The 21,913-nt window shown below is 41.1% G+C and overlaps 1 protein-coding gene across 26 annotated transcripts in view; it reads left to right on the top strand.

The window, feature by feature from the left end:
• Positions 1 to 21,913, top strand: part of LPP (LIM domain containing preferred translocation partner in lipoma) — a 761,291-nt gene that overhangs the window by 230,520 nt on the left and 508,858 nt on the right. For 19 of the 26 annotated variants that reach the window (XM_023551608.2, XM_023551599.2, XM_023551606.2 and 16 more), the window contains 2 exons: positions 11,050 to 11,152; positions 15,787 to 15,860. The exons of 6 other annotated variants lie outside the window; for them this stretch is intronic. In XM_023551608.2, coding sequence (XP_023407376.1) covers positions 15,852 to 15,860 — 9 coding nt within the window. In that variant the 5' untranslated portion in view covers positions 11,050 to 11,152; positions 15,787 to 15,851. The remainder of the gene's footprint in view (positions 1 to 11,049; positions 11,153 to 15,786; positions 15,861 to 21,913) is intronic. One more of the 26 variants, XM_023551611.2, reaches the window with a different exon arrangement.

Raw genomic sequence — 21,913 nt, 5'->3', positions numbered from 1 at the left:
TAATAGTCATCAGAACTCACATTTAGCTGAGCACTTTCTCTGCTCCAGCCAGTCTTCTAGCAGTCTTCAGTATGTATTGACTCATTTAAACTTGATGAGGACCCTTGAGGTAGGTACTGTCCTCGTATTCGTTTTAGAGATACAAAAGCAAAAGTCAAACCCCTTGCCATTGAGTCAATTCCTACTCATAGTGACACTGACGGACAGAGTAGAACTGCCTCATGGGGTTTCTAAGGAGTAGTTGGTGGATTCGAACTGCTGACCTTTTGGTTAGCAGCCTGAGCTCTTAACCACTGTACTACCAGGGCTCCATTTTAGAGGTAAGGACAAACTTAAGCACAGAGAGCTCGCATAACTTGCCCAAGGCTGCACACCTGGTAAGCGGTGTGAAACTCTTTGCTGTCCAGTTGATTCTGAATCATAGTGACCCTATAGGACAGAGCATTACTCCCCGTAGCGTTTCCAAGGATGTGAATCTTTATGGGAGCAGACTGCCAGACCTTTATTCCCATGGAGCAGCTGGTAGGGTTGTGCACCCGCCTTTCAGTTAGCAGCCGAGCGTTTGACCACTGCGCCACCAGGGCTTCTTTAATAAGTGGTAGCTGGGGTTTAAACCCTGGCTCTGGTGTAAGAGAATGTTGGCGGCTGCATAGATTTGGATAACTCTTCAGCTATTCCAGGTGAGTTCTGTTGCCACACTCCTCATCTAATTGGCATCAGGATAATCACTTAGCTCTTTAGAGTTTTGGTGGTGGGTATCATTTAACTCCACAATTAGATTCCCAGAGTTTTGATTGCAGGTTCTCTGTACTGGAAGGTGTATTTCCAGTATCTTCCACAGAGTTTGGCTAAGTAATGCTCTGTTGTATATGCACAGATTATTTTTCTGCCAAACTTTTAGGTTCTTTGAACCTGTTATGGAGGGGTCATGTCTCCCCAAGCTGTGTCTGGGAAAATGGCCTTTTCACATTACCTCACAGGGCTGAAGCAGCCCTGTCCCAGCTGTGGCTACTGTGGTGCAACTCCAGACAAGCCTCTCCACAGAGAAACATGTTTCAGGTTGTAGCCTGTTTGCTTTCTACATGGCATATGAACAATGAAAACCAAACCAGTTGCTGTCAGATTGATTCTGACCCATAGCGACCCTAGAGGACAGAGTAGTACTGCCCCATAGGGTTACCAAGGAGCAGCTGGCAGATTTGAACTACCGACCTTTTGGCTAACATGGCATATGGACCATGATTTTTGTCATGGCCTCATAACTCAGAAGCCAGGCCTGGTGATCGGCTTCTGAAAGGTCACAGCCTTGAAAACCATATGGAGACAGTTCTCTATTATGTGGGGTCTCCACGAGTCAGAATCGACTCGATGACAATGAACAACAACGTAACTCTACCCGTGTTTTCTAGCTGCTTCAGCTTTGTTTTGCTTTGCTTTAAAAATAAAAAAAAAATGAAAAGCCTCGTTTACTTGGACTCTGCTTGGGTATAACACAAGATTTATAGTCTAGTTGCATCTGGGAAGGAGTCACACCTGATGAAATTGGGAGAAAATTAACTCTTGGAACCCAAGGAAACTGACATAAATTTTATAGTGTGGATGTCTTATATGTCTGACTCTTTGCCTTCCTTTGTTCCAAGATCCGTTACTGAGCCAGCTTTCTTGGAGTCTTGCCTTCAGCTCCTAAACCATTTGGTGTGATTATTTTGCCATTAGCATACCACGAATAGTTTCTCCAGTCCCGATTAGGTGGCCCGTTCTGGAGTTCATGTATTCATTCATTAAAAGATGGATTATTTTGTATTTCCTATATGTGTCAGACAGAGCCCTGATGGCGGAGTGGTTAAGAGCTTGGCTGCTAAACAAAAGGTTGGCAGGTTTGTAGTTAGATTCCACCAGTCGTTCCTTGGAAACCCTAAGGGGCAGTTCTCTGTCCTAGAGGGTCGCTATGAGTCAGAGTCAACTTGGTGGCAGTGAGTTTGGTTTTGGGTTAAGTATCAGACACTGAATCAGGCTCACAGGGGGATGCCAGAATGAATTAGACACAACAATTCCTGCTTTGAAAGACCTAATACTCTGACGTAGGAGATTCATTAATTCTATCAACAGCTATTTCTTGAGGGCTTACCATGACCAGGTACTGTACCAGGCACTGAACTGGGACTGTGGGTGCTAGGCAGATACAACCCCTGTCATCACAGGGCTTCTGGTCCAGGAAAGACAGACATCAAATTCGTAATTTCACAGATAATTACCGTAATTACAGTTGTGAGAGGTTCACAAAGGACGGGTACAGGGCGTTGTGGAAATATTTAACAGTTTTCTTTTTTTTTCTGACCTAGTTTGAGGGGTCAGATCCCTGATGGCACAGTGGTTAAGAGTTCGGCTGCTAATGAAAAGGTTGGCAGTTCGAATCCACCAGCTGCTTCTTGGAAACCCTATGGGGCAGTTTGACTCTGTCTTATAGGGGTTGCTATGAGCCTGAATCAACTCGACGGCAACAAGTTTGGTTTTTGGTTTGGTTTGAGGGGCCACGTATGTTTCCCTGAGAATATGGAATCAACCAGGTGGAGGAAGGCACAGGAAAGTGAATTTAGACACTGATACCTCACCTCTCATATGAGGTATAAAGTTAAAGTGCCGTATTAAAGTGTCCAGCTCAAGTCATGTGGACATTGAGAAAGAACTTTTTTAAAAATTGAGTTGATGACAAAACTCCTTTCAGTATAATTTCTTGTGGCCCTTCTATAAATGAAGGGCTTTACTGGCATTGTAGACTGTTTTAGTCATTGTACATTGACTTAATGAAGAAAAAAATAACAACAACAAAACTTCTCTGTGTTTTCAGACTGTTCAAATGTGTTAAAATAATTCACTGTATTTCATAAGTACGCCCAAGGTCGTTGAATTCAATTAGTAAGAAAAACACTGTTCGTGTCATTGTTAAGTAACTTGAAAATAAACAACTGGGAATGGGGGGGGGGTGGGGGGAACCTCCAAAATGAATGTCTTAAGCTTCCTGCTGGAAGCTGGGACTGTCTTGTTGAAAGAAATGGTTTCAAACCTCTCTCTCTGCGTGGGTTTCTTTATTTGCTTATTGAGAGAGTCTGCCACGTGTCAAGTGCTTTATTGGAGTGGGGAGGCGAAAAGGGGAAGGGTATACCAGGGTTGCTGCTCACTGCTGCCCAGGTTGTGTCCTACTCTAGGGTCCTGGGAGGAGGGCAAGTAGGGCCAAAATCCTGCCACCCTCCACTTGCCAAGCCAAGGCGGGGTTGGGGGATTTCTAATTTGCACAAAGGAACTTAATGGCTAGCAGATGCCCTGGGTATGGAAATATTTTTTCCTGAGAGCACTCGTAATTTAGTGGGTTTAGGTAGACACAGGAATGACTAAATGTAATTTTATTGCCCAAAACAAGAAAACAAAAAAAACCCAGTGCCATCGAGTCGATTCTGACTCATAGCGACCCTATAGGACAGAGTAGAACTGCCCCGTAGAGTTTCAAGGAGAGCCTGGTGGATTCGAACTGCCAACCCTCTGGTTAGCAGCCGTAGCACTTAACCACTACGCCACCAGGGTTTCCATTTTATTGCCAGCCTGTATGAATTATATTAGCCAGAGATACAAATAACTTTCTGGGGGGGTTTGGTTAAAAGATTTTAACTCGGACTGGGTGGGGAGAGGACAATCCATGTATATAGAATTTGAGGAGTCTAGTGTGGTAAGTTTTTTTGGTAACAGCATTATTGAGATGTCGTTCACATACCATACAATTAACCCATTTAAAGTATACAATTCAGTGGTTTTCAGTATAGTCATGGTTATGAGACCATCACCATAATCAGTTCTATAACATTTTCATTACTCCCATCATGGATTGAATTGTGCCTCCCAAATAATATGTGTCAACTTGATTAGGCCATGATTCCCAGTATTGTGTGGTTGTCTTCCATTTCGTGATCGTAATTTTATGTTGAGAGGATTAGGTGGGATTGTAACATCACCCTTATTCAGGTCACTTCTGTGATCCAAGGTAAAGGGAGTTTCCCTGTGGTGTGGCCTGCACCATCTTTTATCTCTCAAGAGATGAAAGGGAAATAAGCAGAGAGTTGGGGATCTCATAGCACCAAGAAAGTAGCACCAGGAACAGAGCACGTCCTTTGGACCCAGGATCCCCGTGCCTGAGAAGCTCCTCGACCATGGGAAAATTCAGGACAAGGACCTTCCTCCAGAGCTGACTTGTTTTTCGCCAAAACAAGGCTCCAGGAATTAATGGAATATCAATTGAGATGTTTCAACAAACAGATGCAGTGCTGGAGGTGCTTACTCATCTATGCCAAGAAATATGGAAGACAGCTTCCTGGCCAACTGATTGGAAGAGATCCATGTTTATGCCTATTCCCAAGAAAGGTGATCCAACCGAATGTGGAAATTATAGAACAATATCATTAATATCACACACAAGCAAAATTCTGCTGAAGATCATTCAAAAACGGCTGCAGCAGTATATCCATAGGGAACTGCCAGAAATTCACGCCGGTTTCAGAAGAGGACGTGGAACCAGGGATATCATTGTTGATGTCAGATGGATCCTGGCTGAAAGAGAATATCAGAAGGATGTTTATCTCTTTTTTATTGACTATGCAAAGGCATTCGACTGTGTGGCTCATAACAAACTATGGATAACACTGCCAAGAATGGGAATTCCAGAACACTTAATTGTGCTCATGAGGAGCCTTTACATAGATCAAAAGGCAGTTGTTCAGACAGAACAAGGGGATACTGATTGGTTTAAAGTCAGGAAAGGTGTGCGTCAGGGTTGTATTCTTTCACCATACCTATTCAATCTGTATATTGAACAAATAATCCGAGAAGCTGGACTATATGAAGAAGAACGGGGCATCAGGATTGGAGGAAGACTCATTAACAACCTGTGTTATGCAGATGACACAACCTTGCTTGCTGAAAGTGAAGAGGACTTGAAGCACTTACTAATGAAGATCAAGGACCACAGCCTTCAGTATGGATTGCACCTCAACATAAAGAAAACAAAAATCCTCACAACTGGACCAATGAGCAACATCATGATAAACGGAGAAAAGATTGAAGTTGTCAAGGATTTCATTTTACTTGGATCCACAATCAACAGCCACGGAAGCAGCAGTCAGGAAATCAAAAGAGGCATTGCATTGGGCAAATCTGCTGCAAAGTACCTCTTCAAAGTGTTGAAGAGCAGAGATGTCACCCTGAAGACTAAGGTGCGCCTGACCCAAGCCATGGTATTTTCAATCACATCATATGAATGTGAAAGCTGGACAATGAATAAGGAAGACCGAAGAAGAGTTGATGTCTTTGAATTGTGGTGTTGGCAAAGAATACTGATATACCATGGACTGCCAAAAGAATGAACAAATCTGTCTTAGAAGAAGTACAAACAGAATGCTCCTTAGAGGCAAGGATGGCGAGACTGCATCTTACATACTTTGGACATGTCAGGAGCGATCAGTCCCTGGAGAAGGACATCATGCTTGGCAGAGTACAGGGGTAGCGGAAAAGAGGAAGACCTGAGGGATTGACACAGTGGCTGCAACAATGAGCTTAAGCATAACAACAATTGTAAGGATGGCGCGGGACCGGGCAGTGTTTCATTCTGTTGTTGTGCATAGGGTGGCTATGAGTCGGAACCGCCTTGACGGCACCTAACAACAACAACACCAGAGCTGACAAAGAGAGGAAGCTTTCCCCCAGAGCTGATACCCTGAATTTGGGCTTGTAACCTTTTTTACTGTGAGAAAATAAACTTCTCTTTGTTGAAGCCATCCACTTGTGGTATTTCTGACATAGCAGCACTAGATGACTAAGACACCCCCTAAAAGAAAGTCCATACCTGTTAACAGTCACTCCCTGTTTTCCCCCAAACCCCTTTTCCAGTAGCCTTAAGCAACCACTAATCTACCTTCTATGTCTATAAATTTTAATATTCTGGACATTTCATATAAATGGACTCATAGAATGTGTGGTCTTTCGTGATTGGCCTCTTTCATTTTGGGTAATGTTTCATGGTTCATCCACGTTGTACCAAGCTGAATTGGAGTAGGTTTTTGATTGGTGGAGAATGGAAGGATGTTCAGCCCCACATAATGCGTTAGGGTGGGCTAAGAAGGGGACCTCTGTAAGAAACTATGGGCTGTGCTTGAGAAGTGGAAAGTAGAACACTGGGTCTGCAGAGCAGAAACTATGTGGATGTTACAGGAGATGAAGTTGGAAAGGTAATTTAGGAGCGGATCATGGGAGGCCTTGAATGAGTTTGGACTGTTTGTCTGAATGCAGATGCTCTTGAGAGGAGAGTAGTATGACCTGATGGATAGAATTTGAAGAAAAATTGATAATTAGAGCTGCAGGGCTACCTGGGTTGGTGGTGGAGAGCCAAGTGGAAAATCAAAAGCTCCTAACTTCCCAAGCCACTTTTTTCCTTGTACTTGACTGCCTCTTCTTAAGTTTTGTGTATTGGTTAGCTGGCGTAAGAAAAAACACAGATGACTTTTTCTGTTATAATTTTTTGAATGATGAGAAGTATGTTAAAAAAAAAAGAAAAAAAACAACCTTTAGCTGTTGTAGTTGAAATTGCTGTTCCTTGGACACTTGGAACAAGGTAGGCTTTTCCTGTCGAAGCCCACTGTGCATGTTTCCACATCAGGAAGACTCAGGCCCTCTTCTGGCCCCATTTGCTCACCTCTGCAAGACCCTGTAACGTGCTCTTTTGAATACAAAGTCTTTCCTTGTTTGTACTTCCTTTGGACTCCTGGCCCTTGAGTCTGATTCCTTATATTTCTTATATTGACAGATTCCTGCCAGTCAAATGGAAGACAAAGTTATCCCAAGGGTAGTTGGCTTATGTTTCCATCTCTTGAAGCCAAGAGATGTTTCTCCCGGCTTGCTTATGAGCGAATCATGTCACAGGGTTTTGCAAAGGAGGGATTTTAGAGATCACGTGGTACAGGGTTATTTAAATTAAGCATTCATGGGTGGGGCTTAGTGGTCCATGAGCCTCCTGAAATTGTTTAAACAATTTTCTATATTTGTGTTGAAATATATACATAAAACCAAAAAGCATAAAAAAAAAAGAAAAAGCCAAACACATTGCCATCAAGTCGATTCCGACTCACAGCAGCCTTATAGGACTGAGGAGAACTGCCCTGTAGCATTTCCGAGGAGCTGCTGGTGGATTCAAACTGCCAACCTTTTGTTAGCGGCCAACCTCTTAACCACTGCGCCACCAGGGTTCTACACACACACAGTATATATATTTCCATAAGATTTTTTATAAAGTTGTGTCTCTCCAAAGCAGAAGAATCACTTTTATACTAATGATATTGAACATTTATTGAATATTTCTACAATGCCATATACTTCAAGCACTTTACTTGTGTTGTATCAATCTTTATAACTTGTCTCACGGATATAGGAACTGAATTGTGGCGTGGTTAAATCAGCTTGCCCAAGGTCACAAAGTTAGAGGCAACAAAATCTAGATGCAAACCCTTGCATTCCTCATTCTTCATGTATTCTTAACCTCTTGCCCTTTATACTATTCTGTTCTACTGTTTTAGAGTCTGGAGTTGATTAACTCTCCTGTAATAAATGGGTAAGGAGCCCTGATGGCGTGGTGGTTAAAGCATTCAGCTGCTAACCAAAAGCTGGCGGTTCGAAACTACCAGTGGCTCCATGGGAGAAAGATGTGGCAGTCTGCTTCTGTAAAGATTTTCAGCTTTGGAAACCCTGTGGTTTCAACTCATAGGGAACTCATAGATTCCTTTTGAGTTCAAATGGACTTGATGGCAGTGGGTGGAATAAGTGGGTAGATGGAGGCCCAGAGAGAAGTAAAACAGGCCCAAGATCGTGCTGTGATTTAGGACACAGAGATGTCAACATTTGACAGTAATACAAACAAACCAGCAAACCCCAAGTCAAGTCCTGACGTTTTAACACGTAGTTTTAGATTAATAATGCTGCCTTTGACCTTTGCTTGTGCCATTGACCCTTGTTTCTCTCTTCCTTCCTTCTCTTCTTGCCTCCTACCACTTCTTTCCTCTCCCTTTGCTTTTCCCTCTGTTTTCTTCCCTTAACAAACATTTCTGAGCACTTATCTCATTCTGAGCTACAATGGCATTATTAGTAATTGAATGTTTTTGTGTAACTAAAATGATTTTATGGTCAGGTGACTGGGACTACCCTACCCTTTGGTAGCCAAACTCCCTCGACCCTATAACATTCTCATTGGAGCTGTTAACACATGAAGCAATGTTGTAGGAAAGCAAAGTACCTGAAGCCAGTGTTGATCCCTGGTTCACAGAGTAGGCTACTGATTTCTGATTTTGGGCACTGGATGGTACCACTCATTCAAATGGACGAACAACACGGAAGGAAGCTTCACTTTCAGGTGAGTATGTGGTAGAAGGGAAACCCTGGTGGTGTAGTGGTTAAGACCTACGGCTGCTAACCAAAAGGTTGACAGTTCAAACCCACCAGGCAGTCCTTGGAAACCCTATGGGGCAGTTTTACCCTGTCCTTTAGGGTCACTTTGAGTCGGAATCCACGGCAGCGGGTTTTTTGTTTATGGGGTAGAATGAGAGGTTTTTTTTTTTTTTCTTTTGAGCTTTTTGGTTTTGAGAGCTTGACCCTTAAGAAGGACAGATAAACTGCTGGAGGTCCAGGGGTGGAATTTAGAAGAAAGGTCGGGACAAGAACTGGGAACTATCAGGATGTAATAAAAGCATCGTCATGGATGAGGTAGCTCAGGGAACATTTGTAGAGAGAGGGAAAAGAAAAAAAAAAGCCCTTTCCCCTTTCCTTTTAGCATTTGGCACTTGTCTGAAGTCCCATTTGCCCAAGTAACCCTCCCTAATCACTCCTAACTTAGGCAATGTCAGCTGGTATTGGAACCCCTGTAAGTCTCCTTTGGTAACTTAATCATGTGTCCATTCCAGGTCGCCTGTGTTTATTAAGCTGGGAGAGAGGCCATGACACAGGGAAAGTCAGTAGACCTGTGCTTTGATTGCAGGCTTTGGTGTTCACTATTTGTGTGGTTGATAGATGGGTTTTCTCGCAGCCTCAGATTCCAGGACTGTAAAATGGGCTTAATAATAATGTCTACCCTGCCAATCTCACACGGTTGGTATTAACTTTTTAAATACAACAGTGGATATGAAAGCTCTCTAATAAAATAAAGCCCTTAGCAGAATGTGGAACGTGGGAAGAGTCTTTATGAAATTCACCCTTTTCTACATTTATTTTTGGTAATTTTTATTTTAGCTCTCCAGGTAGTAGTGTTTAACTGCTGTGGCTGCTAACCAAAAGGTTGGAAGCTTGAATCCATCAGGCACTCCTTGGAAACTTTATGGGGCACTTCTGTTCTGTCCTAGGGGTCACTATGAGTTAGAACTGACTCAACAGCAACTGGTTTTGTTTTTCCTTTTTTTAGCCACCTCAGTACGTGAAACAATGTTGTGCGTATTAAATATTTACATTCAGGTACCACTTGCCATCAGATTGACTCCACGTATGTCCGAATAGAAATGTGCTTCATAATGTTTTTGCTGGCTGATATTTTGGATGTAGATCACCAAGCCTTTCTCCCAAGGCACCTCTGGGTGGACTTGAACCTCCAACTTTTTGGTTAGCAGCCAAGTACTTTAACCGTTTGTACTACCCAGTCACTCCAGATGGTCACGTACATGATTTTAGTTATTGTTTTCTTTCTTTTCTTTTCCCCACCCCATTTCTTCTCCCTCTGTCTCTGGACCCTTATCCTCCTTACAAAGAGCTTTTCCCTCAGGTAAGTAGGCTGCTAACTTCTCTTTGGTTTTCCCAGTTCCCTCTCTTGTGTCTGATCCTCTGTGTGGTGTACCCTTCTGCTGCTGTCTAAGGTGCATACCTCCTGGCACTTTCACTTTGTCCCAGCAGTGGTGACTTTAGAGTGTCTGCTGACACTTAAAACCCTGTAGGGACATGGGGTCCAGCTGCCTCATAGAAAATTTAAGCTCAGAGGAGGGTAATCTATATATTTGGTTAAAATGGGTATAGGTGATATTTTATGAACAGTGCCCACTCAGTGCATTCCATTGAGGCTTACTGGTGTTTAGCTTCTGCTTCTTGCATTTAAAAAAAAAAAAGAAATTTTTTTTAATTTTTAGGATGAAATTACTGACTTTTATCACATTTTAAATTTTCATGAGGATTCTATTCCTGAATCCAATTCCATTTTCTTCTAGCTCAAATTGCACTTTCTTTTTCACCCTGTTATGGTGTATTTTTTTTCCTCCCAGACATAATCCGAGATGACACCAGACAGAAAACATGTTTTGCTGTGTATTAGTGGAAAATTTAGTATGTTTGTTTTATCGTGTTGAATGTAGATACCATGGATATGTATAACTTTCTTGGTTAATATTACTCTCAATTTTCTTTACTTTCTTATTCCTTAGCCTGGCTTGCCACAAATAGATAATATGTTTTATTTAATAATATTTGTAATATATGTTTATGTTTTTGCCGTTTCTTCAAGACTTTTTAATTGCATGATATTTAAACAGTAATAATGTAAAAGTTTGTAGAGTGAAGAAGATCCTTCCAGAAGCTCACTATCTTGACAGTTGACCTATTCTCCTTTTTCGTTTTTAACCAGCCCTTGCCCGAATACAAGTATATTTTTACATAGTTTCAACCTTAATATCTGAAAAATACTTCACTTTTCTCTTTCCGCTTAGCATTGTTTTTTAGATTTCCGTGTTGCTGCATAGTGTAATTTACTTTCAACTTCATTCTAATATTATTATTATTATTTTATTCCTACCACATTTCTACTTTGGCAGGATTGGCAGGAGTGGGATGTTTGGGTCAATGACTTTTCATTTGCAAAGACACATTTTCAGTTGACACCAGCAATATGTTTTCATTTTACCAGAACACAATTTTTTTTTAGAACATTCCTCCCTCCAGGAAAAGATAATTGTGTATGATTGTAATGTTTAATTTCTGCTCATTTAATAGGTTCAGAAGAGTCATCTGTTGTTTTAATCCTTATTCCTGTGACCATTAAGAAGATTCTTTTTCCATGTGTCTTTTGCTAAATTGATGTATTCTTCTATGAAGTGTAAGTTCATGGCCTGTGCCCATTTGGTCTATTGAGTTCATGACTTTTTGTCTTTATTTGGGATCCCAAATATTTATTAACGCTTTGTCTGACATCTGTTGCAAATATTTACCCTGAGTTTCTTGTTTGTCTTTTTAGTTATATTGTTTGTGTGTGTGTACACACATAAACATACATATATATGTGTGTACGTACACATAATACATACACATGTGTATATGTACACACATACATACATACACGTATATGTGAATACACATACACGTGCACACACACATATTTGGAGTCCCTGGGTGGTGTACACAGTTAATGTGCTCGGCTGCCAACCAAATGGTTGGAAGTTTCGGCCTACCAAGAGGCACCTCGGAAGAAAGGCCTGTGATCTACCTCTGAAAAATCAGCCAATGAAAACCCTATGCAGCATAGTCGTACTTTCACACATGGGGTTGCCATGAGCCAGAGTGGACTTGAAGGCAGTGGGTTTTAGAATTTAGTTTTTGGGGAAAAACTTGGTAAAAGTTTGCAATCAAATGTAGGTAACCATTTGGTTAATGGATAAGGTTCTTTTCGACAGCTTGACAAAAAGTATCTATATGATAGGGTGGAAAGTGGGTGAGCACTATTAACTATTGGCATTGATTTTCATGGTGATGCCCACACTGGAACATTTCAATGCGAGATTTTTATTTCTTGTATCAGTTCAAATACAGAAGCAGAACAAGTAGGATGTATAGGGATTTATTACAAGGAATTGGCCTATACCTTTGTGGGGGCAGGCTAAGCAACTTTGAAATCCATTGCTGTTGTTAGGTACCATCGAGTCAGTTCCAACTCATAGCCACCCTGTAGGACAGAGTAGAAGTGCCCCATAGAGTTTCCAAGGAGTACATGGTTGATTTGAACTGCCAACCTTTTGGTTAGCAGCTGAGCTCTTAACCACTATGCCACCAGGGCTCCTTGAAATCCATAGAGCAGACACTTAGCAAGGGAGATCACCACCAGGCTGGAAGCCAACTGTCCTAGGCTGCAGCTTCTTGTGCTACAGGCTTATGCAAGATAATCTCCCTTTTGATGAACTTAAATTCACCTGGCTAGTGATGTTAATTACATCTGTAAAGTCAACTTCACAGTAGCACCTAGATTAGCATTTGATTTAATAACTGAGAGAAAATGTGTGTGTGTGTGTGTTATAAAATGGTTGCTGTTTCCCTTTTGTTTTCCGTCTGTCTTGTGAGAATATCCCTTGAATCTCACCCTAAACAGAAACATATTTGAAAGGGAACTTTGGGGACTAGCCAAGCTGACACATCAAAACTCATCACACTGCTCCCCATCGATTAGTATTATAGGTGGAGTCCTGAGTTTCACCAAATTCCAGGCCTAATGGAATTCTGAAAAGAACAACAGATGCTATCTTGCCTAATCTTCTCAATTTCTTCAGTGAACAAGTGGGGCCCGGAGAGCCTGAGTCCCTGTCAGGAGAGCTTGAGTCCATGTCAGGAGGAGTCCTTGTCAGGAGAGGCTGAGTCCCTGTCAAGAAAACCTGAATCCCTGTCAGGAGAGCCTGAGTCCCTGTCAGGAGAACCTGAGTCCCAGTCAGGAGGGCCTGAGTCCCTGTCAGAAGGGCTCGAGACCCTGTCGTGAGAACCTGAGCCCCTGTCAGGAGAGCCTGAATCCCTCTCAGAAGGGCTCGAGACCCTGTCATGAGAACCTGAGTCCCTGTCAGGAGGGCCTGAATCCCTTTCAGGAGAACCTGAGTCCCTGGTCAGGAGAACGTGAGTCCCTGGTCAGGAGAACGTGAGTCCCTGTCAGGAGTGCCTGAGTCCCTGTCAGAAGGGCCTGAGACCCTGTCAGGAGAACCTGAGTCCCTGTCAGGTGAGTCTGTCAGTTTGTGCTGGGCTGAGACCAGAATCCAAATCCCTTGTCTCTTAGACAAGAGGGTTTTTCACTCAAATCTGTTTCCTTGAGTTCACTTCTCACTGCCTGTTTCCTCACTCTTAATTTTCCATATCTTTTTCATCCGTCTTCCCTCTGAGGGGCATACTTGGCTTGAGAGTGAGGAGGAATGCTGGCGTTCTCAGTTATTACAGAAAATACAGACCTTTTCAGATCACTCGCTTATCCCCAAACATACCTGAGTCTCCTTGCTTCAGTGCCTTTGCTTACATTCCTGCCATTCCTGACTGGGTGGGCCTTCTTTTTCAAACCTCACCGGTCCTTTGTGACTTCACATAAAAATGAGACATTTTCATGGAATCTCTCCTAATTTCTTCCCACCGACTCTTCCCAAGTAAGAACTAATCTAATTTCTTCCTTGGTGAGCTCCTCACATTCTTGTAATGCATTTTTTGTGCCTTCCTTAGGAGACTCTTCATTTACTTCATACCAGAATCATTTATGAATACATATATATATATATATATATATATATATTTGATTTCCTTTAAGACAAATACCTTAACTTTCTTAGTACTAACGCAGTGCTTGTTGAATGACTGAATCAACATGGGAAGAAGACAGGGTTCTCTAAAACCTTCTTGGTGACAGAATTGAGAATGGGAAGATTAGCAGCGTTGGCAATGAATGGACCTCAAGAGATAGGCTGATTGTAGCCACACAGTTGAAGGCTTTGCTGTGCTTTTTGAACTTTTATAAGGTACAGACAATTGTAGATTTCACATACAAATAAGCAAAAAGAATGAGGACTGTACTTAAATTTCTATACTTGTGTGGGAAACTATCTGAGTTTAAATCAACAGCCTTTCAATGAGTCAGCCTCTACAAAGAAGTATGCACTTAATCTAATCCAGCAGCTCTTCGAGACTCTTTTCTTTACCAGGCAGTCTGTAAGGTGCTTTATGACATGAAAAGATGATAAAGACCTAGTTCCGGCCTTCAAAGAGCTTTAGGTTTGGTGGGAAAGACAGATGTACTAACAGAAGGGTTCTAATACTAGGTAGGCTAGGACACTTCCTAGCACAAAGTGTGTCTTAGGAGTCTGTGAGAAGAAAAGATCAAATTTGACTGGAGACTCTCATGATGTTGCCAGTATACTCATCTTACACAATTGGTTTAACCTCAAAATTCTTTCTTTCTGCTGAAGTGATTTTTTTTTTCTTTTAGGTTCCAATTTTTACCTGGCTTTGACCTTTCCTCCCCACCTCTTAGCCCCCCGATTTGTAGTTATTATAATTTGAGTAACATCAAAGGGAGATGAAAGATTTATTCTTTTTTCAAAAGGGAAACAAACAAAAATGAGGAATGATGGATGTATATGTCAATGTCAAGAATACCCTGGGAATTAGGAAGAAAGGACTGTAGCATAATAGGATACAGGAGAATGTGTCAGCAATTGCTGGAGGTGGTTACTTCACAGTCTTGGAAAGTGTGCCTTCAGTGGATAATATATAAATAATGGTGTCTCTGTACACACACACACACACACACACACACACACTGCTTTATTAACTATTTGTTGTTAACTATCGTTAATGATTTTTTTTTTTTTTTTTACCTATTCCTTTCTAAATATTACCTCCACTGGGACCTAATTAGAACCCCTCAGAATTCACAGAAGATCAGAATAGATGTGGGCTCCATATGTTATTTTTAGGCATTACAGAATATTAGGAACTAATTATGGTTATCCATTGTGTATGTAGATACATAAACCTCTTCCACCAACTTTGTTGTCATGCTGCAGTGAGAAAAATTAAAGAAATATTTCTCATTAGCTTTTGGATTTCGAAGGAATTTTCTCCCGAAGAGTGACATTTCTGCCAGTTGAGACTTCTTAGGCTCTAGTAAATGTCTAAAGGTGGCGTTTAACTTAATGTGAAATTAATACTTAACATAGTACTGAAATTGTAAGGAAAGGATTATCTCTACAAAAGCAAGTTTTTGTAGAAAACATACTTTGATGTCCACAGTTCTGTTGAACAGCTCTATTTAGAGGAGCAGTTTAATTCAAACTCTGTTACAGCAAAGCCTTTTGGGGGATTTTTAAAGCAGTTATACACTTAGAGAGGAAATTGAACATTGTCCTTTTCAGTTACTTATATATATATATTATAAGTATATATATATTATATATATATAATATATATATATATATACATATATATATATATATATGTATAAATTTGTTGCCGTTGAGTTGATTCTGACTCATAGTGACCCTATAGGACAGAGTAGAACTGCCCCACAGGGTTTCCAAGGAGCGGCTGGTAGATTCCAACTGCTGACATTTTGGTTAGTAGCTATCTTCTGTCATCTAGTGCTGCTATAACAGAAATACCACAAGTGGATGGCTTAACAAGAGAAATTTATTCTCTCACAGTCTAGTAGAATACAAGTCCAAATTCAGGGCATTGGGTTCAGGGGAGGGCTCTCTCTTCTTGGCTCTGGAGGAAGGTCCTTGTCATCAATCTTCCCCTTGTCAGGGAGATTCTCAGTGCAGGGACCCCGGGTCCAGAGGACACGCACTCCTGCTGTTCATTCTTGGTGGTATGAGGTCCCCTTGTCTTTCTGCTCCCTTCTCTCTTTTATATCTCAAAGAGATTTGTTTAAGACACTATCTAGTTTTGTGTATCTCGTCACTATAACTGCCACTAATCCATCTCATTTCATCATAGTGATGGGATTTACAATACATAGGGAAATCACATAAAATGGTGGACAATCACACAATCCTGGACTCATGACTCAGGTAAGTTGACAGGTATTTTGGGGGGACGCAATTCAATCCATGACAGCAGCTGAGCTCTTTAACCACTTTGCCACCAGGGCTCCATATAATATATAAAATATTAAAATGACTTAAGAGTTGCCTTAGCCTTAGGAAAATGATGACATGAAATGCAATGTAGGACAAAATACTGCATCTCAAGTCTGAAGACCTGGGTCCTAGACCCATTTCTGCCTGTGACTTGGCATTGTCCTTCGGGAAGTCATTTCATATCTCTGCACCTCATTTTCCCACCTTTTATAACAAGGGAATTACAAAACTTAGTGCTAGAAGACACCTAAGGATTGGTCACGTGATTTTTACTATATGCGTAATCCTGCAATGTGTGTCCAGCTTAGAACCTATAGAAGAAAAAATGTCACAATTCCACAACCCAGATGCAGGTACATTCCAACATTTCTGTGTGTTCTTTTCCAGTCATTAGCCATAACATAAATTACAATGATATATATTCGTTGATATCATATGTTAAGCATTTTCCATATTGCTTATGCTTATATTCTTGAATGATTACAATTTTAGTATCAGTTTAATATTTCATGAGGTGGTTATACCATATCTTATCTGATTATCCCATTACTTTTATATATTGCTGACATGAACATTTTAATGTAAAAATAGAGCTTAGTCCCTCAAAAATCCTAAGCATGACTGACGCCTGAAGGGTGAGATAAAAGGGTCAGTGGTTAACATTTTTATGGTTTATTTGTGTTTTTAAGTTTCTTGTGTTTATATAACTCTGGAGCAGGAACATATGAGTGAATCAGTACCCCTCCAATGGTGCCGGCACGAGGTACATTTTTTGGTATTTGCAGTTCTTTGGTTGTTGTAAGGTAAAATGTGTCTGTGTACCCCTCCATATATCTTGTTTCTAGTTATTTTTTTAGTGTGCTTTCGGTGAAAGTTTACAGAGCAAATTAGTTTCTCAGTAAACAATTAATACACAAATTGTTTTGTGACATCAGTTGCCAACCCTGTGATGTATCAACAGTCTCCCATTCTCCACCTGGGTTCTTGTTTCCATTCTTCTGGCTTTCCTGTCCCTTCCTGCCTTCCTGTCTTTGTTTTGGGCTGGTGTGCCCATTTAGTCTCCTATACGTGATTGGACTATAAAGCATGTTTTTCATGTGTGTTATTGTTTGTTTTATAGACCTGTCTAATCTTTGGGCAAGGGTGCCCTTCAGGACCCAGTTATATATTTTTTGCATAACATTTGAAAATAAACAAAAAGATCCCTTTCACAGCAAAACAAAGAGTTAAATGTTTTAATGAAGATTATGCTTGGCTTATATAAAGAGGTTATAGAACTTCATTGAGTCATAAGAAAAAAAAAATATCGCCATTGAGTTATAGTGACCCTATAGGACAGAGTAGAACTGCTCCGTAGGGTTGCCAAGGAGCAACTGGTACATTTCAAACTGTCGGCCTTTTGGTTCGTAGCCAATCTCTTAACCACTGTGCCACCGGGGCTCATATGAAAGACCCCTTGAATGCATTGAAAGACATACCTATTCCTAAATGAATATGTAAAAACTGTTAAGTAGTTATTTCTTTCTACATTTCATGAAATCTCAGTGCAACTTTCAGATCAGTTGTTCTTGAATCATAACAAAAAGATTCTACAATTGTCTTGGTATTAGGCAAAACAGCTAAGACAAATTAAAAAAAAAAAGAAAAAGTAGTGAGGGATAGGAACCAGCCCAGCCACATACTAAAACTTAAAATACACTTTAATGCAACGCTAACTGTAGTGATGTCGTGGGTAGCTCCTGAATAGATGGAGACTATTCAGCATCATTGGTAGGAGCAGAGAAACTACAAATGGGACTTCATATGCAATAAAGGAACCAACTACCAATATTCTGAAAAGGAAGGATTATTTTAATGGTATTGGGATAATTAGTAGACATTAATGAAAAAGAGTTACATCATGAATATATACCAAAATAAACCCTAATAGGGATTAAAGTTCATGGAAAAAGAAAATAGCAAAAGGCTTAAGAAAAAATACCAGATTTTTGTATATCTGTGATAGTTGGATACAAAAACTTATTATTATTATTATTTTTAATGTTAGAACAGGGATCTGCAAACATTTCCTGTTAGGCTTTGTGGGCTGGGTGATCTCTGCTCTAACTACTCAGCTCTGCCCTTGTAGTACCAGAATAGCTGTAGGTAATAGGGAAGCAAATGGCCTTGGCTGTGTTCCAGTAAAGGGCCCTGATGGCACAGTAGTTAAGCGTTTGGCTGCTAACCAAAAGATGGGCAGTTGGTATCCTCCAGCTGCTCCTTGGAAACCCTATGGGGCAGTTTTACTCTATCCTGTGCGGTCAGTATGTGTCGGAATCGCCTCGATGGTAACAAGTTGGTTAGTTGGTGTTCCGATAGAACTTTTACAAATATGGGCGACGGGTAGGATTACTCCTTGGTTCTTTCTAACCTGATGACTCTGAATAAAACCCAGGCTTACCATTTGTGCGAGCTATGTCAAGGAAGTGTCAGTAAGACTTGGAGAGGTCTAAGAGAGAGGCCATTTAGAAGAAGAAACATAATATTGTGAATGTCATTTTCCCCACACATCTTCACCCACGGGGAATTTTATGAATTTTTAAATTTCTGACAAACTGTGTAAGAAAAAGCTGTATCTCATTGTAGCTTTAATTTGTGTTTTCCTGACTACTACTACTAAAGTTTTTTTTGTGTGCGTGTGTGTGTATATTTTTCTTTTTTATGGGGGGACATATCTATTTGCCACTAAGGTCTCCTTTTCTGTGAATGACAGATAGGATCCCAGTGCTCTGGAGACTTCTGTGGTATTGCTAGACCAATGTAGACCAACAGGGAGCCTTTTTGCCTAAAAATTTATAACTCTTCCTGGCTCAGTGTTCCCAAAGCCCTGGGACTTGAGCTGACTTTCAGTTTGGCTCTCTCCTAGCCTGACCACTTTCCAATAGACTGAGGATGGAGGACCACCCTGCCTCTCAGTCTTACGTGTTTTGAGCTGTGACATACTTACTGATTAGGCCTCCTGTACTTCCTCTTGGAAATCTTAGAGTTACGTAGCTGTTGTCTGAATATTACCTGAACCTCCTATGCCCTTTGGGTCCTGAAATCCTGCTCTGGATGAGATCTGCCTTTACATTTCTGTCCATCCAGGTGAGCAAGCCTAGAGCTTGGGCACATTCTCTGCAGTCATTCTCCTTCAAAGAACCATCAATATTATGCTTCACTCTTGAGTTATGACAGTGACTTCCATTTTGCAAGAGAGATAACTGGGAAGACAATGATGTCACATGCGTAGAAAAACCACACGAAAATCATTAAAGGGAACAATTACTACAACTGAGGCGAAAATATCATTTTGTTGGGTTCAGCATCTCCATCTCATCAGCGCTGCAATCTCAGAGGCTGACCCTTCCCCGCCCTGCAGTCTTTCATTGTGTATGCTATAGGAACTGAGACAGTTATGACAGAGCCCAGCTGGTTTCTCTTCTCTTTTGGGCATCGTTGTTTGTCACAATTCTGTTCACCATTTTTTCCCCCAGATTATAAAATTGTGAAAGCACTGCTAGATTTACATTTCCCTCTGCTGCTTGCGCCGCACTTGAGAAGCACCATTCCAAGCTTTCCTTGGATATTTCTTTATTAGTAACCTTCCCTAATATGTATATTATTCTTTGTTGCTTATAAAATACCCTTATATGTGGTATCTCATTTATTTCATATAAGCACCTATTAGGTAAGTAGGCCAAGTATCGTTGTTTCCATTTCGTTCTTGTCGTTACTTCCCATTGAGACAATTCTGATTCCTGGCAACCCCATGTGTACAGAGTAGAATTGCTCCATAGGGTTTTCAAGGCTGTGATCTTTCAGAAGCAGATCACCCAGCCTGTCCTCTGAGACACCTCTGGGTGGATTCAAACCATCAACCTTTCAGCTAGTAGCCAAGCACTTAACCGTTTGTGCCACTCAAGGGCTCCTTTTGTACAGATGAAGATATTAAGGCCCAGTGACGTCTGAAAGGCGTTGGTCTGTGGTCCTTGTTGGAGTTGGTGCCAGAGCTGCGATTAGACATATGACCTGGTTCCTTCTGCCATTTTCCTCCCTGTCCACAAAACTACTTTTCTATTATGAGTTTCAGGGATTTTCTTGTCAGAGACATGAAGATATTAGAGACCTTTTTTGAGACACCTAAGTAGTAATAGATTTTTCTAGTTTTTCTCACTCTGTCTATTGGTCTGAATACAGTGTTGTGCTTGTCAGGTTCTGTCAAGTCAGTTCCAACTCATAGGGACCCATTTTATAACAGAATGAAACACTGGCCAGTCCTGTGCCATCCTCACTATCATTACTGTGTTTGAGCCAATTGTTGCAGTCACTGTGTCAGTCCATCTCGCTGAGGGTCTTCTTCTTTCTTGTTGACGCTTTAACAAGCATGGTGTCCTTCTCTAGGGATTGGTCATTTCTGCTAGCTTGTCCAAAATAAGTGAGACAAAATCTCACCATTTTTGCTTCTAAGGAGCATTCTGGCTGTACTTCCTGCAAGACAGATTTATCTATTCTACCAGCAGTCTATGGTATATTCAATACTCTTTGCCGATGCCATAATTTAAATGCGTCACATGAGTATGTTACATCTAAATACTCCCCCTACTCTTCAGACATTGAGGCAGACGTTTTCAAAGAAGACAGAGACCCTGAAGAAGTTGTGTTTGTTCCCTGCTCTTCTTCACAACCACTGCAACCATGGTTTTGGATTTTTTTCTGCTTAGGCTTTCTAGCTGTAGGCTGCCACAAAGGATAACATTTGGGGGTCATTAATTCCTGTTCCTATTTTAACTATATGAGGTCTGTGCTTAATGTGACCTTTGTGTTCTGACCTTCAGTTTTAGGGAACTGAAAATCTGGGAAGTTTTTTAAGGACTCGAATCCAAGTAAATTCCCTCATGAGTGCAAAAATTCATAGAGTTCTGGAATGTTAGAGTTTGAAGGGACTTTCAGGAATCTAGTCTTCTTGATTAGAAACCATGGCCAGTTAGTGATAGAGCTGAGACTAGAATTCTGAGATTAGATTAGGCTCCCTGCCTTGCCTCCTTCATATCACTTCATGTCTTTCCTCTTAGGGGATGCCTCTTCCCAGTAGACCTGAGCTTGGGGAGGGATGGACTTATGTCTGCTCTGGGCATGGCTTACCTGCCTAATGATTGGGGTGCTATGCATAGGCTAGGTGCTTAGGATTTAGTTGCTCAGCGAATGATTTGAACTCCGGTTTCTTGAGTTGATAAAATATCATTATTCATTACTGACTGACAAACTAAAGTTTAAGGATGATGAGAGGGTTTTAATTCTCAAGTTTCAGTTTTTAAAGATCTTGAGAGGGCGTTTACTATGAGAAATAGAAACCATTCCAAATACTTTAGGCAGAGAGGGATTTCATACAGGAAGTTAGGTGTTTTCAAAATCACTAGGTGGACTGAAAGAACAGGCTCTAAGCTGAGCTTCCGATAATGGATCCCAGGGCCATTCAAAGTTGCTACCTTTTCCACAGTCAGGAAAGTAGAGAATCATGAGGCCATCACAGGAAATAGGGAGTTAAAAATACCCCATTGTACTTGTGAACCAGAGATTGAGAGGCCTGATTCGGGGAGCTGTCACTTCACCTGTCCATCAGCACCCAGAAAGGTGGTAACTGGACCCTGGGATTGGAGTTGAGCTACCCCCTCTGCTGCAGCTGCTTCCTGATGGCCAGAAAGCTGAAGACTGGATATGGTAATATGGATGCAGAAAACTCCCCCATCTTCAAAACCATGCTTGCCAGCAGAAAATAGCCCAAAGCAGTAGGAATATAGACTTTGTCTTAGTTTCCTAGGGTGCCACAACAATGTACCACAAAGTATGTGGCTTATAAGAACAGAAGTTTATTATCTGATAGTTCTGGATGCTAGTAGTCCAAATTCAGGGTACCAGGAGGGCCATATCTCTCCGAAGGCTCTAGGTAAGATCCTTTCTTGTTC

Source organism: Loxodonta africana, chromosome 1 (genome assembly GCF_030014295.1).
Source record: "Loxodonta africana isolate mLoxAfr1 chromosome 1, mLoxAfr1.hap2, whole genome shotgun sequence".
Lineage (NCBI taxonomy): Eukaryota > Metazoa > Chordata > Mammalia > Proboscidea > Elephantidae > Loxodonta > Loxodonta africana.
This window is presented reverse-complemented; position numbering and strand designations above follow the sequence as displayed.